At 28.6% G+C, this 23,637-nt stretch overlaps 2 protein-coding genes and 1 pseudogene across 7 annotated transcripts in view; 1 reads left to right on the forward strand and 2 right to left on the reverse strand.

Moving 5' to 3' along the window:
• LOC118192288 (phospholipid phosphatase 1-like) overlaps positions 1-4,657 on the reverse strand; it is a 98,542-nt gene extending 93,885 nt beyond the window's left edge. For 2 of the 4 annotated variants that reach the window (XM_085818455.1, XM_085818453.1), the window contains exons 1-2: positions 4,524-4,601; positions 1,775-1,863 (exon numbers count right to left, since the gene is read on the reverse strand). The gene's annotated coding sequence lies outside the window, so the exon portion shown is untranslated. Of the gene's footprint in view, positions 1-1,774; positions 1,864-4,523 lie in introns of all 4 variants that reach the window. The other 2 variants (XM_035363218.2, XM_035363220.2) reach the window with 2 other exon arrangements.
• On the forward strand, positions 215-12,591 carry LOC118192290 (uncharacterized). The gene is made up of 6 exons (XM_035363225.2): positions 215-403; positions 3,045-3,103; positions 7,008-7,112; positions 7,757-7,789; positions 10,479-10,517; positions 12,324-12,591. Exons 1-6 carry the CDS (start codon positions 268-270, stop codon positions 12,387-12,389), a joined length of 438 nt encoding a protein of 145 aa, XP_035219116.1. The 5' UTR covers positions 215-267; the 3' UTR covers positions 12,390-12,591.
• LOC118192289 (ras-related protein Rap-1b pseudogene) lies at positions 12,590-23,182 on the reverse strand (annotated as a pseudogene). 2 transcript variants are annotated; one of them, XR_015041656.1, is made up of 3 exons: positions 22,958-23,182; positions 18,139-18,235; positions 12,590-16,732 (listed from the first exon to the last, which is right to left on the reverse strand). The product of XR_015041656.1 is annotated as a ras-related protein Rap-1b pseudogene, transcript variant X1 (transcript). The 2 variants fall into 2 exon arrangements; XR_015041657.1 differs by lacking the exon at positions 18,139-18,235.
• Positions 23,183-23,637: the final 455 nt, after the last annotated feature.

A 23,637-nucleotide genomic window follows, 5' to 3' on the forward strand; every position in this document is an offset into this window, starting at 1 on the left:
CCATAAAAGTAGAGAAGAATTTTGACGAGTGTAATCAAAATGATCAACCTTGTTTGTTTCCCTCCAGTTATAGTTAAACTCAAGGTTGAAAATAATAAAACAAAAGGAATTTACATTTAAAAATAATTATGAAACTTTTGGAATTTGCCTAACGATTTTATTTGAATTATGCTTTTAAGTATAAATAGGAGTTGGATTTGTACCTGGTCAGTCAGCTTTGCTACAAACGTTAAAGTAAAAGCTTCTTTGTTAATACTCGAAAAGAAAATGAATTTTTATGTTCTGATACTCTTCGCAAGTATTGCTTTTTCAAGCACTACTTATGCCGATCACGTAGAGCATACTCATCTGGTTACTATGAGAAAAGCTGAATTGATGAAAATTGTGGACTGCATTTCTAAATGTAAGTTAAATCTTTTAAGGGATATCATAAAAGAACTTACTTTGGTAAAATATTATAAAATATTAAAATCAGTTAAATCAGAAAAAATGCTTTCTAAAATAAGGAAACATTTTGTGGATATTTTCTGCAAATTAGTATGTAATGTTTTGTTAGTAAAAACGCGTTTCGTATTTATTTTTCTCATTTAATTTATTAACGTGTTATCACATATCAATAACATTTTAAGAAAAATCATTTGGCAATTATGTAGTTTATAATGGATAATAGAAAACATTTAGTTTCTGTAAAAGCTTATTCCATGAATCAGTTCATGCAAATAACAAAAACTTTGTTTTCCTTGTTTTCATTAAGAGCAGACTAAACGTTCGACGACGTTCTGAGAAGACGTTCTGAGATAGAACACATTCTGAGCTCTGGAATATTTATTTAACTAGCAAAATAAACCAAAGAATAAAAAAATCCTTTGCGCATTACAAGCGGCACTGACCTACAAGAAAAAGGCAACCCAATAATTTCCCGCTTATCTGAATGGGCTTTGATATTGGTTAGTTGGGATAGTTGGAGTTTCAAAATTTAAGTCTTGGATAAATAAAAATTTTAGTCTTGAATCCTCCGTGAACAACTAAACGTATTTCACGAATCATTTTTGTTTAATAAAAATTTTTAACTTAATTAAAAACTCAAGTTATGATAATTAATTTCAACTGCAAAATAAAATTTAAAAAAATAAAATCATAAAAGATTCAGATTTTGTTCAGATTTGATTCAGATTTGAAGTTCACCCAATAGGGCTCATTTGAAATTTAACATGATTTATCAGCGGAGATGGCCGTGGTGGATAACGAGTATGTAAGAAAGAATATGCATTTAGATTAGCATGGGAACGTTATATATATCTTCTGTGCATTAAAAATGGAAAAAAATATGTAATGTAATTCTATAAAAGTATTTAATATTTTTAATTAAATATATCATGAATTAAATGCATTTTTATTTAAATCACTCAAATTAAAAAGTAAAAAGTAGTATTTTTAAGAATTGCATATATTGCTTTTAAATACTTTAGTTAGTTTATTAGTAGCAGACCGATTAAATATGAAAGAATAATAGCTTAACATTTTTCTGAATGGCAGGAGACCAGAAGGAACAGTGAAACAAGGCATTTACTGTGGGTCACGCGAAATCGCTTTTCGACACTAATAGCCCGTTTGGACTAAAAGGCAAAATTTAAATATCAGTAGCCTTCGTCTTCATTTATTCAATAAAAAACATTAAAACGCATCATCTTTGCATTATAAATTTAAACTATTTCATGTTTTTGATAAAGTTTGTTTAATTTTTAACTGCATTTATTAGTTTGTTTGGATTTACCTGTAATTTGGCTTCCGTAGCTCCGATTCCTCTTTAGATTTCAGTTCCAATCGCATTTCTATTGAATCAACCCATTGAATAAAAGTTCTCTGTGGGCGGAATCGGAATGTTTACATTTCTGTTATTTAATTAACTTTGGAACAAAGTGCAATAAAATCATAACCTATAGGAAAATTCAGAGGCCTAAACATTCTTCTAACATTGTAAAATTGGTATGTCAAATGCGAATATTAAGCTCTGCATGGAGGATTATCTTTGACATTTTAATACATAAAGATACCGTGAAAGATTAAACAAAACAAAATTTCTTATAAAATGCAAAAGAATGCTCAGAATTAAAAGTTTTATGTAAACTTTGAGTTCATTCTTCGTAGTATTATTATATATTACATAAAATCAAAACCATTTTCGATCATTTAGAAAAGTAGCAGATCTTGCTAAACTGTAAATACATTAAATTAAATGTATAAATTTCTAAATTGAGAATTTTTAATAAAATGCAAATGAAACTGCAGAGCTATACTACGTCGATTTAGCTTAGAAGACTGTGTGATACATTTTCCTTGGCAGTTTCAATAAAGTATAAAAAGCAAAATAAATTAAAATTCTGCAAATATATTATTCAATAAAGGATGACAAAAATGTTACGTAGTATACTACCGAAATACTACTAATATTTCATTATTTTGAAATAATGTTGCATATGTTACTATCATAAATACTAATTAAACTACGAAGTCTATTAATATTATTCATCAGGTTTAAAACTATATTCTATTACTTTTTTACGGAAAGCTTTATAATTCCCTAACTATGTACAGGATTTAATTGGTTATATGCTTAGTAGCGATATTTCGTTTCTCTCTGAACTAAGTTAAAGGCATATAAAAAAGCTTAACGCTAAAACTATTGATGAATTTTTAATATCACAATGTAAAATAAATTCTAGAAATTTGAAAAAAGCTTACATATACGAGTATTAAGATAATGCAGTGATTTGATCAACATACAGAGAAAATTTAATTGAGATGCATATATAGTAAATGATAATATTTAACTTGGTGAGTTCGTTAGTACTTTAATATAGACATGTAAAAACAAATCAGATTATAATTTATAGCTTTGCTCAATCACAATTTCCCTTATATTTCAAAGAATCATTGACGATTTCCTTAAAACGATTTTTAGACTTAGTTTTAATTTTTATCCAAGTACGCTTTCCAAGTATAATATAGCATATAACTTCTTTTTCCTTTTTTTTTCGTTTCAGCCAAAGATCCAGTTTTGTGCGAAAAATTTGTTATGTGTGAAAAAATGATGCCCAAGCAGGTAATTTCTTTTCTTTTTTTTTTTAACATTTTACAGAATGCATCTTTTAATGTATAGTCAAAGCGAAGTTCAGTAATTAATTCGTTTTACTCAGAAATAAGAGTGCTTTTTCATTTCCGTAGTACATATAATTAATAATTCTAATTAAAGTAATAGAATTTTTAGAAATAATTTTATTGTTTTATTTTGTATGAAATATTATAAAATGTATGGAATGAAATTTATGCGCCGACATAAAAAATGCAATAAAAATTAAAGTACACAAAATTTTTCTCTTGCCTGAAATGAAACAATAATAACTATATAGATTACATATTTTCCGAAACATTGCAGATTCTGACATTAAGTGTCTGAGGAAACTGTAATCAGCAAAAATACAGAGCATATGCTGTGAAGAAAATTCTTATTAATATTAGTTTTCTTCTTTAAAATAAGCAAAACAAATTGAATTAATATATGACTCTTATCTGAAGCTTTTGTGGTTTCAATTTTTTTCATAGTTTTAACAATGGTAAGAAAAAGGAAAAATATTTAAAATCAGCAATTTTTTTAATAATAACCACTATCAACTATTTTATGACAAATTATTAATATGGCATACTATAACCTGAATAATTCGTCATTAAAATTTTAAAACGGTTTCTAAAATGCTAAAATTATAAGAATAAAAATAATTGTAACCTGATGCCGAAATTTAGGTTTCAGTTATTCACTAGAAACACTTTTAAGTTGAGTAGTAAGGATAGATCTTTGAGTTTAAGAGTTAGTCTCAGAGAAGTTAAAGGTACAGAAGTCAAAATCTCATGTTTAAAATATGTAGAAAAAAGTTCTTATAACATTATTTCGTAGTTAATTCTACCTGCTATTTTGCCCCTTGTTTATTAAAGAAAAGACAAAATTAATCAAGACGTAACTGAGCATTTATTTCACTGAATCATTTAAGCACGAAACTCTGTAATAAATACCTCCCAAAAGGTGAACTTTTTTATTTTGCCAGGATACAAACCTGCTTGCAATAATCATCTCTTCAAAGTGTAACCGTAATGTAACACATCACTATAAATGAATTGAAAGTGCAAAAAATTCAGAATACAGACCTACTCCTTAAAGGAAACAGTTAAAACATAATGTAAAATCTCATTTTCCCCCAAAAATTATGAAATTAACAAACATTATACAGCAAAATTTCTTCTTAGTGTTTAAAATCTACAATTCATGATTTAAAAATTTTTTTAAATAGAAATGCCTGATGTGAAATTATGGGAATAGGGCTTCTTGCACTATATGTTTTTCTTTAATATTTGTAAATATAATTTTTTTTCTTCCTGAGCAACTATTTATTCTTCTGAGTGGAAAATTTCTTTCATTCTTCTATTCAAACAAGAAGAAAAATCTAGGCAATATAAATTGAATCGCTTACCTTTTTAAAATGACTTGTCGTTTCAACATCAAATCTGTTAAAAACAGCTCTTAGTATAGTGTATTTACTGTAAGGAATGTAACATTTTTTTATAACATATTTGCTTTCCGCTCTCGGTGGAGTTAATCTTTACACCAGCTCACATACGATAAGAAATGCCTTTGTCATATAAAAGATCTAGGGAAAAATATTTATAACCGTGAGTACATAAAAACATGTCTTGTTAAATACTATTTCTTCGGCCTTAGATAGCTTTTCCAGAGTACTAATGGAATGCATAAGCTCAGAGAAATTTATTAAATAACACACCGTAAGGAGTTGATTCGGTAAATTAAAATCAAATTAAAATTAAAATCAGCAATTAAAATCAAATAGACACTGCAAGAGTGTGATTTATTTAACCAGGATAATTTAAACTGAAATGTTTTTCGTATAACAAACAGGCTCACAGGAAATTTAAATTAAGATTTTTTTTTTTATTCGTGTTAAAGACCTTTTGCTTTTCTTATCATCTGTTGCATGTACTGTAAATGCCAAAACAGAAGCATTTAATTTTTGAAATAATTTAATTTATTCCTTTTGTAATAATTTTAACGTAATGCACTTTATAATAATTTCATATAATTGAATGCATTTTTAAAAATTCAGATATTTTAAAATAAAAAATAACTAAAAATTATATCTTAAAAAATCTGACATTAATTGTAAAGTTAAGTGAATAAATAATTTTGAGACATAAAAATAATGTCTGAATATAATATTTCAATGCAGGAACAGAATAAAAATATGTAAAATATTTATTACGTAAAGCAGAAGATAAGCCAAACTGACTTCTGTATTTCACATTAATTTGAAGTTAAAGTGACCGAGGGGCGATTAAGGAAGCTGAATATTCGGAGTTCAGGACCTGTGTTTGCTTGATATATGCTTTTCATGGTTTCCTCTTATTTAAAATGAATACGAGCGAATTTGACATAGAAAAATCCTCCACGAAGGTAACAGTTTCTTTAAGTCGATAGCCCTCGTGTACATTTTCTTGTTCAGATAACTTAACATAACCTAATATGAGGTAAATTGTATGAGTTTAAGTATTATATATAAGTCAACTAATAATCCGACACTAAGTTCTAAATAAGTTTAGAGTTATGCTGTGGCATCAACAAAGAAACTCTGCGTTATTTCTGATGCCCTATAAACATTTTGCCCAGGATGATAAGGCCCTGTTCAGGGGTTGCTGATGCAACCGCTGAACACTAGCAGTTCGGGTTGCGTTCATATCTCGCTGAACGTGTGGGATTCTATTGTACCTAGAAGCTTGTGTCAAAGTCTTATAGAACCTCCCTCATTTACTGATCGCGAGTTATCACTTATAAATAATATTTTTTATTTAAATGAACAGGCACAGCTTGCACGATAGACAAACCAAAAGATTTGCAGGTATTTAAAATAAAGTTAACATAAAGTTAAATTTTAAATGTAGATAACGCAGTTTGAGACTAATAAAATGGGCTACGTAATCTGGCCTAGATAGTTAATTGCGCGTAATCTTCGTAATCTTCGATTAGCGAGATGCTAAGGCTGGAATACAGCTTATGTAGATCTGGTGATAGTAAATAATAGCAAGAATTTACTGCAAGAAGCTCTAACCTAAGTATTCAGAACTCTCAGCTTAAAAATACACGCAGCTAATTTACATTATGGGTGAGGACCAGGAAAGGAGAAGTTATAGTAACGGTTTAACTCACAATAATTTGTTACTTAATATAAAATACCTTCCAAACGGATTGGCTGCATTGGAAGTTTCATGGTTTTGCCGTGTGTTAAGTGCATACTTCTCGGTCTTCCTTAAAAAAAACTTCTACGAAGGCATCTTTCATCTTAGGGCATAATCCAATCTAAATGATTGCGATAAAAAGAATATAAACGTCATATTCTATGAATATTTAGGCCCACAAGAGGTCGAGTAGATAAGACCGTTGAACTGCGCTAATATGCCACAGGCTCAAATCTCACCCTCACTGCATAGGCGTGCTCGTGCACCTATACATAACCTGAATACGAGCAAGTTTTCCTTAGTAAGCGCTACACGAATGTTACCCTTATCCTTCAGCAGATAGCTCTCATACGTTTCGTCATAATATACCAAATCCAAGTTCACTTACATATCGTAAGCAAATTTACTTACAAGTTTACGTGTACCAAAAACAGAAGGCTTTTTTTATAATTTTTACCTTTTATTAACAGTTTATTACATAGTTATTGGAATTTTCGTATAATAAATATTAATCTAAATTCAGAATAGAGCTGTAGAGAACTTGACTTTGATAAGATTTGGTTGACTAAATTAACCACTGAAGAACAGGTTTGTGCATTTTGACAACAAATCCTACAATAAAGCCCTTTTTGTGCTAAAGGACATCATAATATTATTACAGAACATTTGGAATTTAAATGAACTTTAAATAAAAATAATACTTTTTTCAGATTTTGCTTGCTCTCGAAATGTGCCAGAAGAAGTGCATAATGGGTGGTATCAAACGTTGCAACCATTATGAACCACTTTTCACCACTCCTGAAATTCCAGTTAAGGTAATTTAATCGTGCATCTTGTACTGTATTCGTGTGGAATGTTTTATTTCATCCTATACTTTAATTCTTTAGGTATTCTTGATTCAATGTAAAACCTGTTCAAAAAAAATCTATTACATTCAGTAAAATGCAGTTTTAATTAATAAATTTAAAAAAAAAACAGCAATAAGATACTTCAATTATTGAAAGGTTATAAGATGTCTTAAATTACTTGTACATAAAACCTTTTACATTTATACAGAGTAAAATATTTTTAGAAATTTGTAGTGACTGCAATAGATATAGAGACGAGCACAGCTATTTAAACAAAGAGCAAGTCATAAACTCATGTCAGACTGTTACGAGACTGTTACGTCAGCTCTCCAGAATGATTAGATCTTAAATCTTTCAGCTTTGATTTATATTTTTCAAGATCAAAACTGAGCAAAATACAGATAAAATTTAGTTTTGATAACTAATGGTCACTTTCTTAGAAATGAGATAACCTTACCCGGATAAGACTGAATGTAATGAATGTAATTTTGCAATATTATGAATTACATGCATTATTATATTTGTATTTAACCATATGAATACCAATTGTATTAATTGATAAATATTGAGACATTTTCTGTTAACTATTATTATTTTGTATTTTCTTCTAGATATTTGAATGCGTTGTTGAAAACACACATATGGTAAGTAATTTTTCGATTATTGGCGATTTAAGAAATTCACGTAAATTAAGGATCATTTAGGAAACCATAATGGATCTTAGCTCAAATTCATAATAAAATAAAATAATGCTGATTAAACTGGACTTGAAAAAATTATTCGAAAGATCTTTTTATTTATTCTTTATCAAAAGATAATGCTAAGACCAATTTAAAAGTAAATTTTGTATGCCTACACCGGACTGGTGTCTTCTGAAATTTATTCTGTTTCAACAATCTTCATGATACCTTGAGCAGCTGTTTATCTCAAATGTGATTACAGCCTTTTTTGCTTGTTTGAATGCGTAGTGTAATACTGATTAATCTTGATTATTTATAGATCCCAACCGCTTTCGCTACCAGTCCTCTCAAATAATTATTATAAAAAAGGAAAAAATAACTATATAGTACTTCTAATGTCTCCAGCCAGTGCCGTTCACGAGTCTAGTTAGTAAATAATAATAATAAAGATGAAAACTTCAGTTGCCTTAAAATAGTTTCTTAATCAGTAACAGACAGATAAATTTGAAAGAAGAATTTAAGTATCTTACGCTTTGCCAAATGGCAAGTCGCTGGCGAGTAGGAAGGAAACAATATTTCGAGCGCTGAAATTTTGAACTTTGAGCTTTCGAAATTTTGAACAAATTTCTTTAAAATCTTTATGACTGTTGACAGATCTTATCAAGTACGAAAGACAAGTAACTAAAGCTTTGCCTAAAACGACATATTTTTAAACCGTTGACTTTTCTAATTAAATTTGAAACACAAGTATCTTAAGCTTAGTAAATAAGCTTAGTAGTGGTAATGTATTGCTTTTAAATCGCTGAGTTTCTAATCAAACTTTCATCACGTTCGCGAAAAATATGAAATAAACACTAGTTCGAAATTCAAAATTCGAGCTTCGAGTTAAAAGTGTTCGAGTGAAGGACTATGCATGCTTAAAATCTGGTATATATTTGTTGATATGTATTGTAAAGTTTCTATTGGCTTAAGTGTGAGGAGAAAAATCCGTTAAACAATCTCGAAGGTAAACTTTTAAAATTCATTTTTATGCTAATTGTAACACAAATTGAAGGATTTCGATAACTTAACTGCAATACCCTTGACAGTTTTTTTTTCACATAAAATATCTCTATTTTCTTTTCCTTTTTGTTCGGTAACGTTACCTTACATAAAAAAAGATGATTTTGCCAACATAGATTTGGTAACAAATTCTTAGTAAATAAATGAAAAAAATATTTCTCATTACTATTCAAAAAAGAAAATGAAACACTTCGGGTTTCGTATGCTCATGAAAATTAACCTATGCATGAAACTTTTAATGCAACTGTCCGAATGAATATATCTATATAAAGCTCTATATATAGCTGTTTTACTCAGCAAATGATCTGAAGATCCTGAGGAATAATATTTAAGGTTTAATAACCAATTCAAAATATGAAAGAACGTTTCAAGAATGATTCAGAATAAAATCTATTACTACTCAAATTTTCTGAATAGTGTTAACCTCGAGTGTTAGTTCTATAATCAAAATGCATTTTCAAGACTTTCGATTTAATTTTATTGTTCTTAACAAGGGACTGTTCTTTTTCAAGGGACTGTGATTTTTACGTGCTAATTATCTAACACGTAGGTTCCCAAAGTTTCGCATGTTCCGTGTATCTACCAAAGAAAAAATCCAAAAGCAGTTCCTTAAAAAAATAAAATTTGCATAATTAAGTTTTAATGATATAAAAATAAAACTTAGAAATAAGAAAATATTACAAAAATGTACCTTTGCATAAATCTTTTCAAACGGAAATTGGTGCTGATATCAATTGGCTAATCTGCTTGTGCACCCAATTGAATTCCAAATTTTATTTTGGTTGACAAAAGGGCACTAAATCTAGAATCGCGTAAGTATGTCATCGTAAAGGGAATGAGTTTTGGGAATATACACATAGTTGAAAACCAATATTGTTTCAAAGTATGGCTCTGAAACTGCATTTCAAGTAATTATTAAACAATTATTCAATTTGTTTAAAGAAAGAAAATATTATCCCACCTCCCCAAGGCGTGAGACCACCCCCGATTGGGAACCACTGATCTAACAAAAGAAAAAATAACTTCCGGTTCCGAGCTCGTTTCATTAAATATACTGAGATATCAAAGAATTCTTTAACTATGTGGAAAATATTCTGCTTAAAGAGTATACATAATTTAACTAATTATATACGATATCTCTTTTAAAGGGCATACTTTGGTTAATAATAAAACGTTCTTTCTAGAGGCATAATTATTAGATTTTTATTGAAAATAGTTTGTTCTTGCTTCGGCTGAAAGGAAACTAACTATACAACAGCAATGCTACAGCTGACCAATAGCATTCAAAGTACTATGTAGCAAAACCGATTTTCCTCAATACAGTGAAAGTATAAGTAACAAAAGAAACTTACGTGCTCGCAGCAATAATTTATTAGTTTAGACATTATTTACCTAAATAGTTCAGATGACTGAGTAATGAAGCTTTGGGATGAATAACTTTGATATAACGTTCATTACACGCCTGTCAGTTTAAGAAATTTTGCTTAGTACATTCACTAGAATCAAAGAGTACTAAAAGTATGAAGTGATGATGATCAATATAAATGTAAACAAATAATTGCATAAAATAATTGTCAATTTTTCGTTTTAGCTTAACCCTGAAGAAAAGAAGATGATGGTGGAATTTGAAGTAAGATTTTCCTTCATCTAAATATATTTTAACTAATTTATTGCAAGCTGAAGTTTGTATTATTTCGTGAATATAATCAAGTTATACTTTTAAAATTAAGTAGTGTTACAAATGATTTAAAAGCTATAGTCTGTAAAATAAGTTCGCTTTTGTGGCAGATATTTTGTGTTATCTCTAAAAGATGAATTGTAACAGTGGAGGAGACTATGATATTTAGATTATCGATAATCGTAAGAATATTTAAATTACTCTCAAAATTTGAATGCTGTAGATAGCTTGGCTCTGTAAATTAAAAGAATATGGATTATCACAGGCAGACTTCGGTTCTTTTTAAGTTTTGTAATTACTAATTTTATTTATTTGTTCAATACAGAGTAGTACCAAATAACGGCCATGAAACAATGTCATTATGCGAAAGATCCAAAAGAAGAAAGTATTTTCTTTGCTTTCTGTATCATGTGCGACATAATTTGATACCTGAGTTAGAGAATATTTTATGTTCTCTATATTTTATGTCTGGAAAATAGTAGATGTATTCAAACTTTAAAAATATCTGCATGATTCTTTCTGAATCTTCAACAGCCAATTCCTAAAACATTTAATTTTATATCTTGTCAATTAAATATTCTCGTCTTTAACCTAAGAGAAAATGTTAGAGGGAGAATAGTCTTCCTACTTTGATTAAAAAAAATTATGACAAGAAAAGGGCCACAGAAAGAGATGACCATTAGAACGTCTGAAATATGTATAATGTACTACCTTGCAAATTACTGGTTTAATATTTTTTTACTTTGAATTCTGGAAGACTCTAGCGTAGTTATGGAGAAACCATTTCAAAACGTTTTGCTCACTGCTTTTATAACATTATGCATATTTATTTATCATCATAATTCTCAAATATTGCCACTGTTCGAAAAATAAGATCTTCATCTTACTTTTACCAGAAGCCTTAACAGTCTGAAAAACTGGACAAACGTTTGTAGCACTTTTTAATAATTTAAAGCCTTTTTTAAAAATACTTTAAGATATTTTTTATGTATGATAAAGCGACAATGAAATGAATATTGAAATTTAACGCACTATCTTTGTTAATAAAAAAAGGTTTCTAATATTACAGATTAATTTCTAATATTACAGAATTTCTAATATTACTGAATCTTTTCACTTTATTCCTATATATATGATTTTAATTAATTGTTTGAGGTTTTTGAGTCATAATCCTTCTATAGCTTGTTTAAAATCTAACAAATCGGAAAACTGTGATTTTATTTCCTTAATCATCTGTTTACTGTATTTGACAACAATTCTTAAATGTTTAGTTAGATGAGAAGTTTGGAAGCTAAAAAATCATTCGCTGTATTTTGAACCATTTTTAAACTTCAGAAGTTCATTAAAATTATCAAAGGGTTGTAACTAATGCAATTTGAATATTAATTTAACCAGATGTAAAAAATACGTAAACACTCGGAGCTGAAAATATTGTTTATTGATGATATTTAATTCGTTCAGAGTTCACTGAAAAGATAATTTTGACGACCTAAAAACACTTGGATTTTCAAATCATACATTTAAACATAAATCAAATAACGCTTTCTAAATATTTGAATAAACGCATTTTGAAGAAATCCATCTTTAAATATGTTGTTTTGAATCGTTTTTTACATCAACTTCATGTTTAGAAAAATTGAAATCAAATTTTTATCTCTTGTTGCCTGTTTTGAATTTCAGAAGTATAATCCTTTCTGATTAAATGGAGTAAATAGCGTTTGAAACGTTAATACTTTAATGTTTATTTTGCTTTAACAGAAATGCACTCGAGAACTCTATGATGAAGGCTGCAAAATGCCCAAGATGACTGCTTACTATGTTTAGCCAGGAGGAAATGGCATGAACATCTACCTTCACATGACACGGAAAAATCAATATATATGAAATTTTGTAACTTTTTCCTTGTACTCTTGTTCTTAATTTAAATCTGCTTTTTGTGTCAATTTTTGTGCATCACTGAAATGTTATTTTCTAATTTCATTGCAATAAAAAGGCAATTTCAAGGCAATAAAAACATAAGAATATACATTTATATACTTTTATTTCGACAAATACATATTGATATATATGCACTATATATGTATGTATATTAGTGATCACAAGGACATTAAATGACAATGACGCGATATATGAAAGGTTACACATTGTGCTTCACAAATGCTATCACATAACTTGACATACATATGCATTAACTTTCAAAATAGGTTGAGCAATACTGAAAAGAAACCGAGTTTTTATCAGAAACATTTCTTTGGAATATGATTTCACTCAAAGCATTTTCGTTTGAGAATATTAAGTATTTATCTTTCAATAAATGAATTTTATGAATTCTTCCCGAGATAAGATACAGTATTTCAAAAACATTTTTAGATTAAACGTCATTTGATGGATTGATAGTATACTTGTGGTCATAGATTAAGACATAATCACATTAAAATAGGCTTTAATACTGTGACAGGTTTTTTCAAAGAGACAGCTTTTAGTAAAATGTACGAAACTTAAAATTAAGAGGTTCAGGGAAGGAAAATATAAGACTAAAACATATTTTCAGTAACCAAAATATTCCGAAAACTGCTCCTCCTCATATGATTAATTAAATCAAAATTGCCTCACGTATCATCGAGAATTAATTTTCCGGCAATTTTTGAATATTACAGAATCAGTTTTCCTTTCTAGAAGATCATTAGCACAAATAATCACACATGGTTGAATAGAATTTCCATTCTATAGGGCCCGTATGAAAATATAATATATGAGGGCGGGTTTTAAACGCGTCACATTACCAAACCTTCAGTTTAAGAAATGAATTAAATGTATTAGTTTTAAACTTCTTTATTCGCTTTCTCCATAAAATGGAACTATAGGCTTAAAAGAATACCATCATTTAGTCTTACATCTTTTTAAAACACTTGTATTAAAGAAATATTTTTAACAATTTTATTTATCAAATATATTAAGAGAAGATTGTTCAGAAGATACACCGATGCTAAAATCAATTTCATTCTGAACTGTTTAATTTTTTGAATACAATACCATCTAGAAATTACTTGGGTCACATTATCACACGTACCAAGATCATTTCACATTGAGCTAAACAGTAAATTGCATTGAAACTAGTTTGTCGAAGATTCTATTTATAAAATTGGCCATTTTTCGAAAAAGAAACTTCGACTGTGTTGAGAAATTAAAAGCAAAATAAAAATTCAGTTTCTTTCCAGCATCGAAATAACATTTTATAGCAGAAAGTGCAGAGACATCACAAATATATCCAAGTAAAAATTTATATGAATTTCATCTGCAGATATATTTCCGATATTTAACATTTTACATTATAACATAGTATTTCATTGACTTCCATTAGGTAATTACATGACAGTGAATTAACTTTTGCACATATTTTCAGATACATTGAATGCCTTAGCCCATACATAATACGGCAAAGCATGCCTTGAAGAACTTTAAGGCAGTGCTGTCCTGAAACAATCTTAGAATGGACAATTGATTGACAGAATGCACACGAGAACATCATATTCGAAAACTGTTTAGGTTTCTCATGCTTCACATAAAAGGCAGTTGTATAAAATACGACAATGAAGATATCCTAGATATATTATCATTAATATCTGAGTAAAAAGCATTCACATTATTTTATCTTAGAGAAAAATGTCGAACATTTAAATAAATTTTAAAAATAAAAAATATACTTTTCTTAATTTTCATCAGCTCATATACATGATAAATAAATGACTGTATACCTTCTGAAAGTTTTAAATGTGAGGGTTTCCCTTAACTCTCAAATGCACTGCAATATCCGAGGCTGTTCAACATTTTTGTCAGTCGAAATGTTTTTACGGGGTTCGTGTTCTAATAATATAAGATAATTATGTAATAATGTGTTACGTATCTTTGAAAAGCATGTGGCGATCGGTGCCTTTGTTCAGCCCCGGTAGTATCAGTAAATATTTCATATATATAGTACTAATTAATGTACTAGTGTTTCATTTTCATGTTAAAAGACAATATTTCTTGATTTCCAAGCATAAGTTTGGAGACATAACTTAAACTAATAGCAATACGTTCGAACTGTGGCAGCTACCAATTATATTGCTAAAAATGGTTAATAATGCGAAAAGAAATTGCTTTCAGGATATATATGGCTTATCTAATAAAACAATTTTATCACAAAAATCATAAGTATTTTTTACCATGTCTTTTATACATAATTTTTGCTTCATGAAATCGCATTGCATGAAACAAATAGGAACTAATGTTTTTTTGTTTAATATATTTTAAAATGCTTTGACCTTTGCTTAAATGACATCATTCTAAAAAAAGGAGAAAAAATGAGAGGGAAAGAAAGAGGGGGGAACCTGAACTTGGAACGCAAATAAGATAGACAGAGTTCTGATAAATTTCCATTACGTTTCAAAGAGAGCATAAGGATTAATTGCAAACATTCTAGAAAGGTTTACAAAAATACTTTCTGAGGTAATATCTATCTATAATAGAAGCTATCCTAGTGTATAAAAACAGGTATTTTCTTCAAAAATGAAAGAAAAAATTTTTTAGGAACAATTAAAATAAAATTTGAAGCTAAAGTACATGAAAAAACTTTAAAAAAAAAGGAAATATTTTAAAATATTTGCTAAAAAGTCTAAAAATGATTTTTGTAAAAAGTCTAAAAATGAAGACCATCCAATTTACCTTTAAGAAGTTTCTATTCCTTATTCGAAATATTGATTAATTTATTTTAAAAATGATATGAGAATTCCGTTTTTAGTTAATAGAACTTTTAGAAGTTTATTTAAGTAAGTAACAGTAAATATTAAATGAATATCTTCTTTGATTGAGTTATTTTAAAATTGACAGTTATTTAATTCTTTTACTTAAATAATAGCTGCTACTTTCAAAGCAGATTTTATGAATACTTACTAATATGTAATTTACATTAATGATTGAAAGCAATTTTCTTTTCGCTGTTAGAAGGCATTTTAAAAAATACTCATTAAAAAAAATTCTGCAGAATTTTCAGCAAGAGATCATTATTAAAATAAAGTAAGAGTTCATTAAAAATTTATAAATCTTTCATTAAATAATAAATATAGTTTTTCAACGTTTTGATATACTATACAAAAGAATATCCGTAAAAGGAGAGCATTTTAAAAGCATTTAAAATTTGTTTTAATGCTGTACAATTAATGCAGTCAAAGAAAATTCAAGAAAAATGTAACCTGAAGAAATGAGTTAAGGGACCTTTTGTACTTCCTTGCTTCCCAAACTTAATGTCACGCAATATTCATCTCGTTTGACGATTGATTGACGCCCTTAACAGTGGTTGATGATTGATTGAGCGTGTTATGAAACGGCGCAGCTATTTCTCTTGATCTTCTTATTCTTTGTGACATTATTGTTGGTCTTCGGCAGGGCGTAGAGTGGCAACGAAGTACGACGTTTCTGTACAGCTGGATTCAGATCGTAAGGGAAATTAGCTTGTACCAGCAGCTCTTTGAAGATTCTCACAATGTTGATATTCTCCTTTGCAGATGCTTCTACGAATCGATTTTCCCAATCAATGGCGACGATGGTATCAGCAACTTCTTTTTGGATTACTCTTTGCTTCTCAAGATCGCATTTGTTGCCAACAACGACAATTGGGACATTAGATTGTTTACTATCCATCAGCAATTGCCTCAATCTTCTTACTTCTTCGAAGGATTCATCATCATTGATAGCATAAACTAGAATAAAGGCATCTCCAGTATCGACCGCCAATTTGCGCATAGCAGGGAATTCGTAAGTACCACTTGTATCCAGAATGTCGAGGATCAGACCGGTGTTTCCGACATCGTACTCTCCACGGTACAGTTCCTCAACAGTTGGCAAGTATTCGCTCGGGAAGTGTTCGTACAGGAATTGGTGTACAATTGCCGTCTTCCCGACACAAGCAGCTCCCATAAGAACAAGTCGATAATGGCCTTTAATATCGTAACATGAATTTTCATTAATGCTGTTCAGCGAAGGTGTGTGTGAACTGGGCATAATGATATTTCAAACTAAGGACACGGTTATGGTGAACTATTTCTAAGACTGCTGATTAGGTTTAAGTGGTGTGTTGGAAGTAAATGCTATTGACCACTGGAACTTGATTACAGCCTTTATATGGTGCTCTAAGAGAAAGTAAAAGAAAAAGACATTTGATCAGCATTTGCAGAGAAACATATTGCTGTATGGACTACACAAAAAAATGAAATATTCTTTTATAATTCGAAAAAATGAAAAGTATATACAGTTACAGATTTCTCATAATACTTATAGTAAACACATAAAATTACAAATCGTTAATACTGATATATATCGTTATTAAATATTTCAGAATTTCAATACATACTATTATTAGCAAATACAAGGGATTTTACTAAGTTTCTAAATTCTTATACATATTTTAAATAAAATTATTAAAGATGGCTATCAGGGGATATTGATAATAATTTCCCAATAGTTCCGTTATGTACAGTCTTTGTATTCACAAGAAGTTTAAATAATAATGACGTATTTTCATTTATAAAAGATTTTAAGTTCATATAAAACCGTCAACTTTAGGAAATATACTAATAATCCGTTACATTCGTTCTGTTGCTAAAAGCATAAGAAACTGATTTTGAAATCAAAATTGACAAAAATTTCCCATAATTATCACTCATTTAGAAGCTCTGATAATCATAGACTATCTTTTAAGAAATTTGTTTAGCTGAATGCATGTAAAGAATACACAGAGAAACAGGAAGAATAAACTTAAAATGTATACGAAAGCGATTAAAAACCATTGGGTTCAGAAACTTTCCTTTTAGTTTATTAATTTTGCACTATCCCAGCTGTGATCTAAACTTAAGTTTTATACAGGCATAAAAATTTTCCAACCTTAAAACTTTTACTTTAAAAACAATCTTGAAAGCTTTATTAGATATTTATTATTTAGATCTTTTAATTGCTAATAACTAAACATAATATAAGCAATATAATACACGGATAGTGAAGAACTTGAAATACAACATATTTAAGTTGCAGGTGCCAAATAAATATTTTTTCAGACTTTAAGGACTTGTAAAAATACTTAAATCCCTAGTGATAACTGGGAAGCACTGAATAATGGGATTTTTGAGAGTGCAAAGAAACCGTGCAAACTAATTTTGCAACTGCATAATATTTATGCAAATTCAAACAACAGTAATTATTTTCAAAAACAAACAAAAGTTTCAACAAAGATCTTTTTAAATATTTAATATTTCTTAGTTTAATTTTTTATTATTTAATACTTTAAATTTATACATTAAAATATTTAATATTTTATAAATATATTAAATTTAGCTTACAAAAAATCCAAAATTTCTATTCAGTTGTAAAAGTTCACTATCTGTGTACATATATATGAATAATGAAGAAAACAAACTCATGTTGCAAAATTTATATACTTTCTTAAGAAAATGTTTTCCAGCAGTACATTTAAGTGCTATTTCAGACATTGCTTTTACGACTTTATAGTTATGCAATGTAAATTAGAAACAATGTTACTTACATGATAAACTACAAGTGGCCCAAGGAACTATGGATGGTAAATGAGTGAATATGTAGGTGGACATGAAACAAACTCAAACCAAACAGGGGCACGTAGCCTGTAAAAGAGATCAAATAGACCAGACAGAAATGCTGTCAATTTTGATTCTTTGTATCGCATTTTAGTAACCCAAAATTCTTTAGATTTATAAAGTTATAGTGGCTTATAACAAATGCATTTTGATAATTATAGATAAAAATATAGGTGGCTCTGTGAAATTTACGAACGCATAATAAAAGTACAATCGTGTCTACAAAATTCTTTACCCAGCCTTTGTTTTCGCAACTGCTTAAATATATTCTTCGAATTGCAAACATGTTTCAAATGATGCAAATATTCAAGTTTGAGCATTTTTAAATTTAACAAAGTCAATTTTATTCAAAATATGGAATCTTACTTTTTTACGCTCTCCCGATCTCTATAGATGGAAATCTCTATTTATGAAACTTCCATACTCGTTTTAAAAAGTTAAAAGAAAAAAAGACTTCTGCCTTTTGTATGAAAAAAAATGGCCGAACTATATTTGTGTCATTACGAATATGCTTGCAGTTGGAAGTACATGTTTACGACAACAACAAAAGGCCGGGCAGTAAAAAAATGCGAAATATAATTTTTATGGACCGGTATATAGGCACTCAGAGTAAATTGTTTAATGATAGTTATAAGCAGTCTTTAATATACTACCTATCCTCAAAGCATTATTTCTATATTTCTCTCTTTTTTGTTTTAAACTATGACTGAATGATGGGGCTATGATAATTATTTAGACTATTATTTTTCTTAAATTTATTTCATCAGTTTCTGAATTTAAATCACTAAACTTTTAACGTTAGAACTTTTCTAGTTACAATATATTTTCTCGTTTTATAATTTAGAAAAATTTCTCAGTTCCCTTAAAACTGGTTCTCTTAAAAACACTTTCCTGTTATTCAGAATGATAAAAGCTTTGAAAAGATTCCATGACTTAATCCAAAAATGTTTTGAATAGATTACATGCTTACATGACAAAAAGAGGCTTAATCCATGAAAATTGAAACTTTCAATAATTAATTTAAGGGTGACGCAAAGAATGATTTATTTTATAAAATTATTCATCGCAAAAATTTTACTTCTTATAAAATAAAGCGCAATCTGTATTTAATTTTGCAGATGCGTTCAAATATGGAAAGGCTACTATAGAACATAAAAGACTTACAAAATGTTTTCCTGCAGATCGGGAATGGAAAATTTGAATTCGTTATTTTTGCGAATAATTAAATATTGGAAGGTATCCTAATTGGTATCGTACATTATACTGGAAGTAACATCTGTCTTTCTGCAAGCATATACTGACAGAGAGTAGTGTATTTCTGATAACTCCCCTTAAAAATTAGCGCTATCAACATTTCTAATCTCATTGGTAATACTTCTCAAATCTTTCACAGTTATTATCAGAAATATGCAATTCAACGGGACATGTTCGATGCTGAGGACAATAGTAATACATATACAATATGGAGTAAAATAATTTGCCAGACGTTTTGAATTACTTCTGCCTATACGTTCTCGGTGACAGGATGGAAAATCTTATATTAGTTCTATATGAATCCATTTATTGAATATTATATGATATCCTCAAATTCAAATTTATGTAAGAGAATAATTATTAGCAGTAAAGGGAAACATGCTTTGCTTAGCCATTCTTTTCTCATGTAGCTTCTAATTGACTAAACTATAAGGTACTGTAATTATATTATAAACTTTTTATGGAAGATCAGTTACAAACCGTGATGGTTTTTGAATACATATGTGTTTTATGAATGCAAGGTATTATGCGTATAATTTGGTAGGAAAATAGTTTCTGCAGGTTTTGAAGGAAATGTTGTATTAGTTCTGACGAAAGTTTTCAATCCTGCCAACGAAATTCAAAAATATGTTTCTCCAAAGATTAATTATCTTCTCAGATTTGAAGAAGCATTAGACATTTTTATCTAATGCGCAGATCACTAAAGTTATGACTACATTTTAAAACAAAATTGATCGGACAGATCATATTATTCTCTTGAAAACAGGTTTAACTTGAATGGCAGTATAAAAAGTAAAACAAAATAGGTGAAGATGTCCTTTGAATTCTTCACACATTTGTGACATGATTTCAAATAGTTATTACATTTTTCACATCATGTGTTAGTATGTTAAAGATTTTGAAATAGTTAAACAAAAATTGTAACTTCATGTACATTTCACATCTTCAAGCATCTTGGATATTTTTTTGGATTTCAATTAAAAATGTTTCTAATTATAAATTATTTCCTTATATTTGAAAGAATATACAGTTACTTTTTATTTTAGTTCTTTGACCACTAAAATACTGTTATATTTGATGAAAAAGTACTGTTATGTGAAATAAAATCAATCAAGTCAAAAATACAAAACTGCGCATTATATGAAGGGTCCCAAATAGTAGGTTTCGATTAAGAGACTTTAAAATTTTATTTTCGTTCTTTTTTATTATTCTAATATAGTTTTACAAGCAAACTTACTCAATTATTAATTTTTACATGCACTTATGTTTCATTCCGAAAAGAATGCATGGAATTATTTTATGAACAAAATAAAAATTTTACATAACATCAACTTTTACTTCTATATGCTATTATCCTCTATTATCAAATAATAATCGATAAACAATTCAGTATACATTACTTAATATTATCATCTCACATCCAGAAAACATAAGGCAGATATAATAATTTTCTGAAAACTATTTCAATATCAGTACAATTTTAAATATATTTTTTGGTTAGAAAATCAAAAGAATTATGCGCAAATTCCTAAGCCGTTTTCCTCCACATAAATATGAAGCGAAGCTCATGCGTAGTTGAGCAGATTTGCGTACGTTAGTAGTACGCGTAAATTTAAAAATAGCATAATTTTCTTTCGTGTTTATGTATTTAGTAATGTCTAGAGACGAAATACATAGCATGAATTTTCATGGGGTTGATAAGTTTCTCGGACCAATATCATATTTTAGGAAAAATATGGATATGCTTAACGTCTCTGCCGAACTTTTAAATGCAATCTTAAGCTGTACTATGAAACGATATTCTCAAACCTGTATAATGTTTTTTTACATTAGACAAAAAATTCTAGCTTTTCTCTTTATGAGAAGAAAACTATGAAAATATTCATAAGTGTTCACTGTAATCTAAAAATAAGTTTTTGCAAAATATTCAACTTTCTGTTTTATTACAGAAAGAAGATCTCGAAAAATACTAAGTAATATTAAATTTTTCCTACATTAAAGCAGAAAATTCTAGAAATATTTAATGTTTCCTATAAAAAGTTTCTCGAAAACAAGTAACATTTTGATTTATTATAAAAGAGAAATTTATGGAGGTTTTACTATGTTACAAAAAGATTCTAGAAAATATCAATTATGTTTACAAGAAATTCTACAAAATATAAAACGTTTTGCTATGTTACAAAAGAGAGTATTCCTTAAGGTATGTATTTGTTAAATTAAGAAAGAGATTAAAAAAATATAAAATTGTTTTAAAGAAAATGATATCGAAACAATTATTTCTCATATAAGTAAAATATGTTAAAATAAGACCGTTTTAAATTATTAAAATAAGTACATTTTAAAAATCATTTAATTTAACATATGTCATTCAATTTTAATTATATAATCTCGAACGTAGAACTCTTAAGCACCTGGATTACGTAGAACCGTTCGCAAATCGGATACTATTAAATACGATTAGGCTTATATTAAACATATCTGGAGTAACTTTGGGTATTCGAAATTCTATTGAATTTCATCTTGCAGCCCCTCAAAGTTTCGAGAGGAAGACATAAAGATGAAAACAAGAAGAAAGGAATTAACACGTAGCATCGAAATGCATATGAACGCTTTCGGACAAAACAGCTGTTCTACCGAAGTGTAGATAATAAATCAATACGCCATAAACCATCTGCTGATCAATTTATCTTTTAGAGACATATTTCTGATATATTCTAAGAGAAGATATTTCCACATTTCGATAAAGCAAACTGTTTTCAATACGACGTTAAAATAGCTTACTACTAAATGTATATCTGAACTAATTATATGTAATTAGAAATTTTGAAATAATTTTAAGGGGACTTAAAATAATTTTCATGGATTAAGTAAACCGACTTCAAGCTCAATTTTTTTTTAAATTCTACTATTTTCTCTAAGATAACAAATATTTACTCATTTATGAAATATTTAAGAAAAATTGATAAAATAAAAGCTGCTTGTTTACGTTATACAAAGCTATATTATAATTATTGTCAAAAATTGGATTAAAAATACCTCGCTAGCTAAGCGCCATATAAATGAGAATAAAGTAAAAGAATTAAAGCTATAAAATTAAAGAAAAAATTTAATTCTTCTAAATATAAATTTACAAGATCCATTAAAATTTCAAAATAATTTTTACTGCACAACTTTTGATTGACTACAGTTTATGTGCAGAATATTTTAGTACTTTAGTTAGAGGAAATTTACAACGATGTTTCAAGAAATCTTATTTAAACTTTCTAATTCTACAAAATAAAATTGTAACAAATGCCTTATAATTCAGTCTAATACAGATTATTAAATGGAATAGATTAATTTTCTGTTAACCACGTACCTTAATTTATTTTATCTTAATTTTTATTACCATTTACCTTAATTTGGTTTATACAAGAATAAATGAAGCAATTTATGGATAATACAATAAGTTTATGGAATAAGAAATTAATTAACTAATGAAGAAAATAAACGTACCTTCCGTTTGGCCACTAAAGAATTCCACAAAAGTGCTGTGAGCTGTCTGCGAAAGTTAAGAAGTCCGCTAGCTTCCGTGAACAGCATTGGTGCTAACTGTAACTGCAATTTTAATACAAGGTTACGTCACCGTAGCAAATGCAAAACGAATTCGTTTGCAAATTCGCACGGCTTAATCACCTGGCAGCACAAACAGCTGAGATTTAAGGATCAACTGTAGAATGAAAGAAGGTGAACAAACCTTATATATAACTTTCTTAGTCGCCAAAGCGCATGCGTATAGTCACATGACCAAACAGAAAAGTGACATTTGGAAACTAACAATAGGAGGGAACGTTAATAGATATACGAAACAGATGATATTGAAAGGTATCTTAGAGTAAGAAAAGATATTAAAAATAGACATCATGGCTGAGACACAAATAGAGCTTAATGCGAACGACGCAGAAACTCCTTTTCTTTATGAAGAGGAAAAAACCTGGGCATTATGTTTTTCGTATATTTGTTCACTATGATGCTTACATGTGGGTAGTTATGCGTGACCAGAGATCACGTGCAATTTAAATTTAGAAGATTCTTGTTATGTTAGGCTATTGAAAGTACATTTTATCTTTAGCTTTTCTAAAAGGATGACACATTACATAAGATGTTTCGCTGATAAATTCTATTTTTCCCTTCTT

This window comes from Stegodyphus dumicola, chromosome 6 (genome assembly GCF_044657685.1).
Source record: "Stegodyphus dumicola isolate Sdum_Otavi_A_Nest chromosome 6, ASM4465768v1".
In the NCBI taxonomy this organism is placed as follows: domain Eukaryota; kingdom Metazoa; phylum Arthropoda; class Arachnida; order Araneae; family Eresidae; genus Stegodyphus; species Stegodyphus dumicola.

What these genes read in the sequence shown, in the direction of transcription:
- LOC118192290 (XM_035363225.2), top strand. Translation starts at nt 268, where the DNA reads ATGAATTTTTATGTTCTGATACTCTTCGCAAGTATTGCTTTTTCAAGC. An exon ending in AAAAAATGATGCCCAAGCAG is followed by an intron (nt 3,104 to 7,007) that starts GTAATTTCTTTT and finishes TACTTTTTTCAG; the next exon opens with ATTTTGCTTGCTCTCGAAAT. An exon ending in CTCCTGAAATTCCAGTTAAG is followed by an intron (nt 7,113 to 7,756) that starts GTAATTTAATCG and finishes ATTTTCTTCTAG; the next exon opens with ATATTTGAATGCGTTGTTGA.